Source organism: Typopeltis vanoorti, chromosome 3 (assembly GCF_054136105.1).
Source record: "Typopeltis vanoorti isolate ZY-2024b chromosome 3, IOZ_Tvanoo_1.0, whole genome shotgun sequence".
NCBI classification, from domain to species: Eukaryota; Metazoa; Arthropoda; class Arachnida; order Uropygi; family Thelyphonidae; genus Typopeltis; species Typopeltis vanoorti.
Genome location: NC_143551.1, coordinates 108,008,096 through 108,021,101, shown reverse-complemented (window position 1 = coordinate 108,021,101; position 13,006 = coordinate 108,008,096). Strand labels below are relative to the sequence as shown.

The window sequence follows — 13,006 nt, the reverse complement described above, 5'->3', positions numbered from 1 at the left end:
AGAATCTTCGGCAGAACTTTCCCTGACATTTGGTTTGACGTCATCTATTAATTGTATCAGTTCCTCCTAATTTAAATCTATTTCCCCATGAATTATTTCACTAATTTCGTTTTCAACCATATCGCAAAAGCCCTGTAAGTGGCCATAACTAGTAAAATAAAATTTTTACATAAAAAAGCATTACATATTGTATGTAACTCACCAGAAAATAAAGTGCTCAGCTTGAGATTACACACTTATGATTTTTAATGTGCTTTCCTGGAAGAAAACGAAGACAACTTTCAACAATAAAGACTTCTTACGGTAACCATTTGACGTGCATGCATGCTAAAGGGTATTTCCCCTAATATAAATTCGCTACTTATAACTACATGCGCGATACGGGCAGAAGCAAATTTAACGAAGATAAAATTTGATTTTTAAGTCGCGTAGTTAAAAATATGTGAAAAGATAAAGGGTTACTACAGTTTTGTAGACTGTGTTTTATCGAAAATGTGTTGTATAAGAATCGCATTGAACAAAGGTTACTACAATTTGTAGACCGCGTTGTATAAGTACCACGTTATACGAGGGTTACCTGTATATAAATAGTATTTTGGATGTAAATATTCACACAAGTTATATTGAAACCATATTTGCTATACAGGATGAATATTCATAATGAAAATTGAAATTTTCGTATAGGTGCAGCAACTCCCCTACGTATGCCATTGGCTACAGTAACTACAGCAGGGGCTGGTGTCCGTGGTAAGATTTACTGTAAAATTTATTTTAAAAAAGTGAGCTATACAAAAATATATATATATGAGGGAGGGGCTAAAACGTTCTGATAAACAGCTAGAACAAAAATGATATTAAAGCAACTGATATAATCCCAAAAAAGAACATATCTTAAAACACTTTAACCCCCATGTTTCATCAAATTGTAATAATTTGTCTTTTTCTTTTAGGATATATAAGAAAACATGTTAGAGGGTTTTGACAAAATTTGAAGACACAGAGGTGTGGGCACTCATCAAGTTTTTGCGTGCTGCAAGAAAAGTCTGCAACTCAGATTCATCAAACTTTGCATGAGACTTTAGGTGACTTTCCCCCAGCATATCCAACAGTTGCCAGATGGGTGGGCAAGTATAAAACTGGGGAGACAACAGATACCCAAGGCCGGAAAAACATTCCACAACGATCGCACCTGAAAACATAATGCAGTTCATGCCATGATTCTTGATAGATGAATACCACCCAGAAACATTGCAAAGACTCTGGGGATATTCATGGAAGGAGTTGGGGGTCATCATTCACCAACATCTGGACATGCAGAAGCTCTCAGCAAAATGGTTCCCCCAAATGTTTGAATGCTGACCAAAATAGAGAGCGTTTGCTGTCATCTCAAGGGATTTTGGATCATTTTGAGAAATTAGGCAGAAATTTTTTGGCTTCATCACTATGACCCAGAGACCAAACAATAGTCAGTGGAGTGGAGATGCAAAGGCTCTCCATGGCCAAAGAAGTTCTGAACCAAACAATCAGCAGGGAAGGCTTTGCCATTGTCTTTTGGGATGTGGATGGTGTAATCCTTACCAAGTACCTCAAAAAAGGTGAAACTGCTACAGCAGTAGTTTATGCAACAGCTCTGAGGGAATTAAAGGAAGTACCGAAGGAAAAACTACATTGGAAACTGAGAAGAGGCATGTTGCTTTTGCAGGACAACACACCTGTTCATGCTGCTAATGAAATCCAACCAACAATATGCAACTTGAGCTTTCATTTTCTGTCTCACCCACTCTGCTCACCAGACTTGGCTTCATCTGACTATTTCCTATTCCCAGATTTAACCAGAGGACTGGTTTGTGCAACAAGGGAAAAAAACTTTTTCTCAGAGGATTGCAAATGATGTAGCAGCATTGTAACAAGTGTATAACATTTCGTGGGGAATATGTAGAATAATGTGTAAGTTACATGGTTCTACCTCAATTCCTTCATGGCGATTCCTTCAAGGAAAAATACAATAAATTGAAATGTGTGTGTGTATTTTCACGCACAGCCACACACACTCAAAAGCCAAAATGCTGCAAGATATTCATACATTAAAATGTACCTTCACATCCATTTCACTACCATCCAGGGAATTAGTATAAATAATAATGACATGTCGCCACTCTACTATTCTTAACTGAGCCCCAATCTTTCACGACAATAGTCGATCATTAGCTAACCTAGCTAATCTTGCATGTTGTTTTCTGCAAAAAAAAAAGGAAGGATGTGTACTTTTGTTAATTCTCTTCCATAGATAGCAAAACTGAAATCCATGCTTTACAGTCTACTTTGGCTCAAGATTTCCTTACCCCATTTTAGAGCTCTATTTTCTGCCTTTACTTTCTCCAAATTCTGAACCCATACTACTCTCCTTGACTTCTTATCTCTAAAAGTTGATTTCATACAATCTAATCACTCAGGTTGTGAGATTATCTTCACAGGAAACATAAATGATCATATCACAAATGACTTCCCTTCTCTAATTTCACAGAACAAGCTGGAAATGAAACTGAAGAATTTGATATTATTAGTCAAGATGTCTGACAAATTGTTAGCACGCCAACAAGAATAACAAATAATCCTCATCATTCTTCCAACACTGTGAACGTTTTCTTAACTAGCTTCTCTCAAATTCACTTTAGATGTTCACTCTTGTCTTGGCAATTTCTGCCATATCCTTATCAATGTCTGCTTTTCTCTCCTTCAGTCTCAGCTTCTTACACTACTGCATTATCACAACAGTCATCTCACTTGATATTTCCAAGTGAGATGACTTCCATAATTTTTACAACCCTTTTCTATGCTCTCTTATCATCACAAGAGCAGCAGCACCATCTGTCCTGATGACTCAAATACCTGCTCTTACCAAATAAATTTAAATAATGCCTTACTGGAATTAGAGTGACATTCACCACTGATGCAAAACCCCAAACCTAAATTCAAGCTCTGGTTCTCTAAAAAAAATGTGCCTTTGCAGTCCATAATAAAAATACAGGCACGTTCAGCGACTCGAGTCAAGAAAGCCCACTACTGCTCATTTACCTCTAGAGCCTGAAAGGCTATAGAGCTTAATGAGCAGGATAACAAAATGCACCACCATAGAGTTTAAACATTTCTTAAGCTTTACTATAGCCCTTTCAGGCTATAGTAAAGCTTAAGAAATTATGAAAATCATCAGCTCCAAAGCAGACTTCTTTTGGGAAATGCAGTATGCTGGCCTCCTGTTGAACTAGCAGTCAAGGCTTTTGGACTTCTCTCATTAAAGCTGTTGGGTTTAATGGCTGACCTTTCTTCTTTCCATATCTCACATCCTAATAGTACCATTTTGATATCACTCAAAAACAAGGCAGACCTCTTGCACTGGTCTTTTCTTCCATTTCTTGTATGGATAGCAAATCACCTGTTATAATACCACAAACTGATCACCCCCCCCAATCTTTTTATAGAGGTGTAACAGGAAAATCTTTATTATTATTGATACTAATTATTCTGCAAGTCTATATGGTATCCTTCAAGTTGTACTCAAAACTTATGCTTAAGAATTAAGTACAAGTTTTGCGTACAATTCTTGGTTATTTGTATAAGATGTCATACTTATCCAGCACCAACATAACAGCATGGAAGGAAGCCTTTATCCAGTCTGTCCCTAAAAAAGGAGATAAAATTCATCTATCAAACTGTTGTCACATTGCCCTTGCCTGGGTGTTCTCACTAGTGATTGAAAAGGTTCATCAACAACCATTTTCTTTACTACCTGGAGGCTCATCAGTGAATTAATGATCTCCAGTATGGATTCTGCTCTTCTTGTCCTATATCAGACCTCATTGCTTACCTTATCCACTGTGGATACAGGCAGTTTAGATTTGAAGGAATTCATGTGGATGATCTTGATATTTCCAAGACATTTTATCATATACACCATCAAAGCCTTGTTAACAAGCTACCATCTTATTGTCTCTTCCTTTCCCTTTACAATCGGATTGCCATTCTGGTCATTCATTGTCTATCATAGTGGATGGCCCCTTCTTTTATCATCAATACTGGAAATCCCAGAGTTCTGTACTCTGGCCCACACACTTCCTCCTTTACATCAGTGAACCTCTCTCTCTACTTCAGTGCTATTTGGAGATGACAGTACTTTCCATTCCTTCTCTTAATTTTTAAGAAGTCTTGTAGTACTCAAATGATTCAACCTTTGGAATATTTTGTAACTATTGTCTTAAACATGGATCATCTCACCATGCTCAAGTGGATGAAGATAATCTAATGAATTTCAAACATGCAGACATGGTCCTGTCTTATTCATCATCACCATCATCCATTATTGAACCGCTCCAAGATGACTCCAAACCTTGACCAGTGCCTTTTCTTTCATGTCATTTCTGCAAATCTGATTATTTCATTAGTCCATTATAATTTTGTATCATTTTTGTTACCCTGGAATTCATTCCAGTACTTCTTTGATTCAGTGTTGGTTTTGTTTTCAAGCTATTTGCCTAGCCCATTGCACTTCAGATATTTTGCTCTTTCAGTAACGTCAGACTTTGGTTTGATTTCTTGTCCAAGTATTCCCTTTGTGATCCATCATATTTATGATAGTAAGCATCTTTCCATACTAAATTGTGTTCTTAGCTTTTGAGTTTCAATTACATTTAATGTCTGTGTTTCACAGCATTATGTCAACATAGGGATAAAGCACTTGTTAAAAATACTTTCTTTTTTTAATTGTTGTGATAATTAACTTTTGAATATCAACTGCAATATTCCAAAAGCTTTACAGCCATACTTTTTTTTTTTACCTCCCTGGTATTTTGATCTTCTTTGATATTCTTTGTATATGTAATGATTTGCTTGTTTGATTTCATCTTCATTGATTTTTATTATTTCAATTGTACATAGCTGATGAACATAACTTAGGTCTTCTTTAGAGTTATCTTTAAGAGCTATTTGGATTTTACAGATATCTGTGAGATCTGTAGTTCATATGAACTTAAGTGATAACTGTGTCATCTGCAAAGCATAAATGGTTTAAATATCTCCCATTTATCTTCAGATCATTTTCTTCCCACTCAATAAGCTGGAATATTTTTTCAAACATACTGGAAATATTGCACATCTTATACCTCTCTGTATTTCCACACCATAGGTGTTTCTATTAAAATGAACTGTTACTATTGCATTGGTATATGCTGATTTGATGGTCCTTATATGTGGCTCCATCCACCTTTGATTTTATAGTGCTAAAGTATTGCACAAGTTTTTACTAAATCAAAAGCTTTTTCATAATCAATAAAACCAAAACATAATGGAAGATTGTATTCATTGCACCATTTAGCAATCTGTTGTACAATTTGAATATGGTCCATTGTTCTGAAACTGTTTGTGAAGCCAGAGTTGCACAAAACCTGTGAGCTAAGACCTTTGTAAATCACCAGTAGTAAACTGATGGGTCACAGCTTATTCGAGTCTTACTTCACCTTTTCTGCAGGATTTCCATTTTGCACGCTTTGGAGATTCTGCCACTTTAGTTATTTCATACTTGTCTTTTTCATTTGTTTTGTCATCCTGATATATTACTGAGCAAAATGCAATTTTTTTTTTGCTATAGAATATCTGTCTCTGGTTATGATTCCATCTTGTAATTTGACTGCTATCCTTTGTTTATTGCCATTTGGCTCTTTTGAGGCTGTAGCTGTTTTCAATAGTTTCTTGTATTTAGAAAAAAAAATGATCCTACCTCACTCCCACTTTTGATAATGTTCTATAGCATATCTGCTATTTATGATATTGCCTTATCTATTATATTTTTAGCAATGCCGGTTTAGAAAAAAAAATCATTAAAAAGGAAAGGAGAAGTTTTAATTTTATGTTATTATTATTATGATTATTATTAAGAGAGACCTCCTAGAAGTCACGGACTAATCGAGGGAGGCCACATACTACATGCACCAGTTATCATTCTTGTTCTTGAATTCATTCACACTTGCTTGCACACATCATCCAGTGGCAATTCATTCCAATCACACACCACTGTATAAGAGAAAAATCTAGATCTCTCTCCCTTCTCACTCCACGGCATTCATTCTCAGCTTCCAAGGATGCCCTCTTGTCCTTTTCCCATCCTTCTTGCAATAAAAAAAAATTCCATCAACTGAAATCCTGTATGACCCAATCAGAATGGTGTAAGTCTCAATCATGTCACCACTCTTTCTCCTGTTTTGCTAGTGTCTGCAGTTTACAATTCTCAAACTGTCACCAGTATTCCACAAGCCTGACATTTTTAACACTCTCCTTTGCACTTCTTCCACTGTATCACAATAGTCCAAGCGAGGTCTTATCAAGGCCATCTAAAAAGACATAATGACATCCTTACATGCGAAAGTTTGTTTCAGAATTGCAATTTCCTTTTGAGTTATATTTGCAATCTTTGCTACATGGGCCCCCCGAACTTCAGCTTCCTATCTACTAAGAGCCCTAACCTGGTAAGTTTCTTTTAGCATAATCACACCAAAGTACATGACTTTACATTCACTGACATCCATTTTCCTATGACCACAATTCCAGCCTATTCAAATCAATCTGCAAGTATTGCATATCAGCAGCATTTACCCTACTTATCTTTACCTAATCAGCAAATAGCTGTATGTCATTTGTCAAATCCTTCCCAATATCATAATGTACAGATTGAATAACAGTAGATAAAGGACTGATCCTTGTGGTACACTACTGTTTACCTTGAATTTTTCAGACTCACACCCCCTCATATACCACTTTTTGATATCTATCAGTCAGCCATCCTCTTATCTATGCTAATATTTTATAATCCAGACCCATATTTTCCAATTTATGCAAGATATTTCCATTCTGTATTCTGTCAAAAGCCTTAGTAAAATTCAGAAGTATCATGGTACAAAATAAATAATGAAAAAAACTCACATAGAAAGATTATTTAATAGTATAATTTTCGCCTGTGTGGCACAGGCATCTTCAATACATTAAGCTCAAAATTAAACACTAATTGACAATTCCAAAAAGCGCCACCTAAGTAGCTGGTGTAAGATAACTAAAAAGGTCAATAACTTTCCTAAATAAAAAAAAAAAAAAAAAAAAATTAATACAATAAAAAGTTAGGAAAGATTAGCTGATTTGTAAAGTACTATCTCCCATAAAGAGGATAGACGTAAGCCATCGGATCTGTTTAAGTTAGGAGAATGAAATAGAGTTTCACATGTTTCTTTATAAAGGCGTTCCATGAGAAACTGACTTTTGTGAAGAATGAAGAATTCTTGTCTTTCTCCAATGAACTCTGTGTCTAGTGAAGATGGCATGTTCAGAAAGTCCAGACTTTTCAGGTTTAAAGTATTCAATATAAGATTGGTGTTCTTCTAGCCGAATAGAGGCAGATCTTCCAGTTTGTCCGAAATAAGATAATCCACAAGAGCACGGAATCTGGTAGATACCTGGATGATTATGATGTGGAAGCTTGTCCTTAGGAGAAGTGAGAAAGGTGGAGATTTTTCTAAACGGTCGAAAGGCAACAAAAATATTCAGTGGTTTTAAAACTTTTGCTATACGTTCACTGATGCCTTGTACATAAGGGATAGTAATGTGCATTATTTCCTCTGTGTTTGAAGAGGAAGACATATTAAAACTACTCAAAGTTCTTTTAATGAAGCAATTCTTATAACCATTAGATAGAAAGGAAGAAGTTATATATTCTAATTCTTTCTGTAAAAGATCGTCTGTAGAACAAAAGGAGTGGGCCCGATGAACCAGTGTTTTAATAGTTCCTACCTTTTGACTGGGATGGTGATGAGATTCCGCATGGATATAATGGCCTGTATGAGTCTTCTTACTATAAACTGAGAAATGTAGGTTACCATCTGGTTGGCGAAGAATTAGAAGATCTAAAAAGGCTAACTGCTTATTTGATTCTACTTCTAGGGTAAACTTGATCCTAGGATGAAATGCATTTAACTTAGTGAGAAATTGTTGAAGTTCATCAGAAGAGCCATTCCATACAGCAAAAATGTCATCGACATATCTGAACCAAGGAGTAGGTCTTGGAGAAATATTGTCAAAGATACGTTGTTCAAAATGTTCCATAAAGAAATTGGAGATAGCAGGAGAAAGAAGATTACTCATTGCTGTTCCTTCAATTTGTTGATACAACTTATTTTTAAAGGAAAAATAACCAGAATTTATTACAAAATCAAATACGTTTACAATGTCTGAAGGAAATTCCTGTTGTAGTAATTCAATACTTTCCGAAAGAGGCACATTTGTAAATAAAGAAACAACATCTAAACTGATCATGATATCAGAAACGTCCAAATGAAGATCTGAAATTTTATTTTTGAAATCCAAAGTATTTTTTATATAAGTATCAGTTCTTCTAGTTGAAGAGGAGAGTAAATTTGATAAAAATTCTGAGATTTTGTAAGTGGGGCAACCTATACAATCTACGACTGGTCTTAACAGAATGCCTGGTTTATGAACTTTTGGAAGACCATACAATCTAGGTGGACGACCAAAGAAGGTTTTAAATTTTTTCTTTTGATCTTCATTCCATGTAGATACATTATCCATAAGAGAATTAAGTCTCTTCAATGGACTCCGGGTAGGATCCGATGTAAGAGGCCTATGAGTTGAATAGTCGTGAAGTAAAAGAGACATTTTTCTCTCATATTCCTTCCTATCTTGAATCACTACAGCCTTCCCCTTATCAGCTTTCGTAATTATTAAATTATTGTTATTCTTCAGTGATTTCAATGCTTTAAACTCAGAGTAAGATAGATTTGGATGAGGAGGCTTGGCATGAAAAAGAATTTGTGCACATTCAAAACGTAATCTGTTGGCTGTTTTTTGGGATAAGGATCGAATACCCCTGTCTATATTATGAAAAAAATCCATAATTGGCACCTTATTCGGCGTAAGAGCGAAATCATCTCCTTTTGATAAAACAAAACGTTCACAGTTTGTTAGTGGACGTCCAGAAACATTTATGACTACTTTATCTATATCAATAGTATTATTACTGGATCTAGGTAAGCTGACTAGTGATTCAAATTTGCGTTTTAGCTTGTCACGAGAATCATTAAAGACTTTCATGGGAGGACTTTGGCAAGAATATAGAAAATAAATATCAAGAAGGTGGCAAAATATTCTGGAGGTTGTTGAAGAAGCTTGAAGAGGAAAGAGTGCTGTAAAAGGAATTAGAGATGATAAAGGTGAAATGAAAACAGGAGAAAAAGATATCCTTGAAGTATGGAGTAATTACTTTGAAAAACTGCTAAATGAAACAAGCAGTGATGACAGCACAGTGATAAAAAACACTTACCAGGCATGCAGTCAGGAATACATATCCATACTTGAAGTAGAAAAAGCCATCAAAGGCTTGAAATGTGGAAAGGCAGCAGGAGTAGATGATATTCGACCAGAAATGCTGAAGTATGGTGGTATAAGAGTCTTACAGTGGCTGCACTGCATCGTTCAGAAAGCCTGGACAGAGGGACGAATTCCTGATGATTGGAGTAGAGCTCTCATAGTACCCATATATAAAAAGGGAAATAAAACTGAATGTGAGAATTACAGAGGTATTTCCCTACTGAGTGTTCCTGGCAAGATCTATGCAAGTATACTTGAGAAACGGTTGAGAAGAATTGTGGAAGAAAAGCTTGGTGAAGAACAAGCTGGATTCAGGCCAAATAGAGGCTGTCAGGATCAGATCTTCACTTTACGACAAATAGTCGAGAAAGCATGGGAATATAACAAAGATCTGTATTTAAGTTTTGTCGATTTGGAAAAGGCATATGCAAGGTGCCAAGAGAGAAGCTATTCAATACGCTGCAGTTATATGGTGTCAATGGGGCATTATATCAAGCAATACTTAGTCTTTATTTGAGTTGTGAGTCAGCAGTTAGAATTGAAGGAAGTACAGGAAGATGGTTTAATGTTAAATCTGGTGTGAGACAAGGATGTACATTATCCCCTCTGTTATTCATTATCTATATGGATCACATTATGAAGGAAAGTGGTATTAATCCTGATATCAAAATTGGAGATGTTAATGTCAGCTCTTTGCTTTATGCGGATGATGTTGTACTTCTAAATGGATCCCCAGCAGGTCTGCAAGATTCTCTGACTAAGTTGAATGGCTGTTGTAATGGATATGGTGTGAGGGTCAGCAATAAAAAGACAAAGACAATGAAAATAGGCAGAATCATTGAAATTGTCAACTGTGCTGTGAATGGAGAACCTGTGGAACAAGTAAAACATTTCAGCTACTTAGGCACAATTTTTAGTGAAGATGGTAAACTAAATATAGAAATAGACAACAGAATCAGCAAAGCTGGTATCGTGGGAAGTCAATTGAATAAATTCATATGGAATAAGAAAGAAATTAGTCGGAACACTAAATTAGCTGTATACAAGACTGTGTTCAAACCAATTTTAACTTATGGATCTGAGAGCTGGGTCAGAAGTAAAACACTTGACCAAAGACTAGAGACTGCAGATATGAGAGTCCTGAGAAAGATTAGAGGCGTGAACAGATGGCATCAATGGCAATATCATATTAAAAATGAGGATATTAGGAAAGAACTTGACATTGTCAGCATCCAGGAATGCGTTAGCAGAGCTAATCTCAGATGGTATGGTCACTTAAATAGAATGGGAGAGGAAAGATTAGCAAAACAAGTGTTCTCTGCCAAGTTGGCAGGAAAACGACCCAGAGGAAGACCAAGATATAGGTGGATTGATACGGTACAAAGTGCCTTAGACGATAGAAATATAAGATCTGATAATGTTGGAGTCTTGACAAGTAACAGACTGATTTGGAGGAAAATTGTAGATAGGAAGTTAGTAATGATGTAATTTTTTCATGTAGTACTGTCATATCCTGTACACCCCTTGAGGGTACATGGCAGGAATTTGATGATGATGATGAAGTAAGAACTCGAAGATCTGCGCATTACAGTAGTAAAAGTTTCAACAGTTAAAACAGATTCCAGAGCATTTTTTATATCCATAATTTCTCTATTTAAGATGGCAAGAGATTTTTTAGCTTCATGTAGCTGAATATTTAAAAGAGACTTACTAGCTTTGAAGTAGATCCGATGAGCTTTTGGGGACCTAAAAACTTCTTTTATTTTACAACAGGTTGGAATTACCTGGGCCATCTTACATCGTTTAAGGAATATTAATCTGTTAATGCATTTGGCCTTCTTTACCAATACTTTACCGTATCTAGCAGATTGTTTGGAAATAGACTCTCCGTGAAGTCTAGCAATAAGTTTTAAAAGAGGTAAACCGTGAGTAGACATATCGATACGAAATAAATAACGGAAAAAACTCACGTAGAAAGATTATTTAATAGTATAATTTTCGCCTGTGTGTCAGAGGCATCTTCAGTACCTCTTTTAAAACTTAAAGTATCATGGTGTATCCATCCCTTTCTAACTCAGTGATAACATTATTATAGAATCTGAGCAAGTTACTAAAATATGACCTTCCCTTAGTAAACCCATGCTGTTCTTTGCAAAGTAGAAATTCTCTGTTAATCCATTTCTGAAGGCAAGAGTTAAACCAACTTTTCCAAAATCTTCGCCATCACTCCTGAGATGCTGATCGTTTGATAGTTGGATACATTAGTCTTTCACCACTTTTCTGTAATGTGATTACTATACATTCTTTCCACTCCTGTGGAATTTCTCCTGTTTCTCAGCTCCAATTATATAGCCTGGTCAAAGGAATAGCCAGTTCAGCTGAACACTCTTTTAACATCTGTGCTGATATTCAGTCAGTTCCTATTGCAGAATTCTTATTCAATTTGTGCAACAGTTCTAGTACTTTCTTCTCATACATGAGTTTCTTCATACAGTGTGGAAGTAGCATGTCATGTTTCAATATTGCATATAATCAGGTTGATAGCTTTTAGCAAAATGGCTGCTCATTAGTTCAGCAATCTCTTCTGCATTCAGTAGAGTTATTCTTTCAAATTCATTCATTCTTTTACTTCAGATAGATCTCTTTTGGCTTTAACTTGCAGAGCTGTTTTTTTTTTTTTTCCCCATACTCAGACTTTGCTTTCTGAGCAACACTTGTGACTTTTCTGGGCTGCTGCTTATAATTATCATAATTGAGGACATCGTTATGCACACAGCATTCTATCCACATTATCTTATTTTACGAATCTCTTGCTTGATAATATTACGCATCCATTTGACTCCTACCCTATTTACCCTTTATCTCGAGACATTCTGTTATTGCATCATTTAAAATTTTAAATGCTTCCCATGCACTGTCGATATTCTTCCCATTCAACAACTGATACCATTGTGCTGAATTCAGTATACTCCTCAACCAGTCATGATTTCCTGCTTTCTAGTTCAGTCTGTAACCTTTCCTGAATGGAATATTTATAAACTTAGCCATTTCCCAAGTGAGTACTGCATGATCACTGTCACCAACCAGAGGTAAAATAGTTACGTCTTAACTGAAACACCCTCTGACACCATAATCAAATCTAACACTCTTTGACCCTGAGATTTCCATGCTCCCTTTGGTCACATGCTGCTTGAGTAAGTTGTCTCACAACAGCTCAATAAATTCGGTTTCATTCTTCCCATGAATTTTACTGCTACCCAATCAATGTTTGGATAATTAAAGTCCCCGATTATGATTACTCTTTTCGTGCCCATCCTTTTTATTTGGTGACACATTTCTTCATCACTAGCAACCAATCCACGAAGTCTGAAACAACATCCCACTATGAATTTGATCTTGTTAGATTACATTCATAGATCTTGACTCTAAATGAATTCAAGTTATCTGATATCATTAGCAGCACATTTCCTTCTCTCCTCTCCTCTCCTGTCTGTCCTTCCTAAAAATACTGTACCCTTTACACTCGATACCAGTTAGTATGTCTAATTCTGATAGCCAGGGGCTCACTGATGCCTAGAATCTGCAG

At 35.9% G+C, this 13,006-nt stretch overlaps 1 protein-coding gene across 2 annotated transcripts in view; it reads left to right on the top strand.

Moving 5' to 3' along the window:
- Hcf (Host cell factor) overlaps nt 1-13,006 on the top strand; it is a 502,792-nt gene that overhangs the window by 201,637 nt on the left and 288,149 nt on the right. For both annotated transcript variants that reach the window (XM_090390794.1, XM_090390792.1), the window contains exon 8: nt 685-747. In XM_090390794.1, the coding sequence (XP_090246920.1) occupies nt 685-747 (63 nt within the window). The remainder of the gene's footprint in view (nt 1-684; nt 748-13,006) is intronic.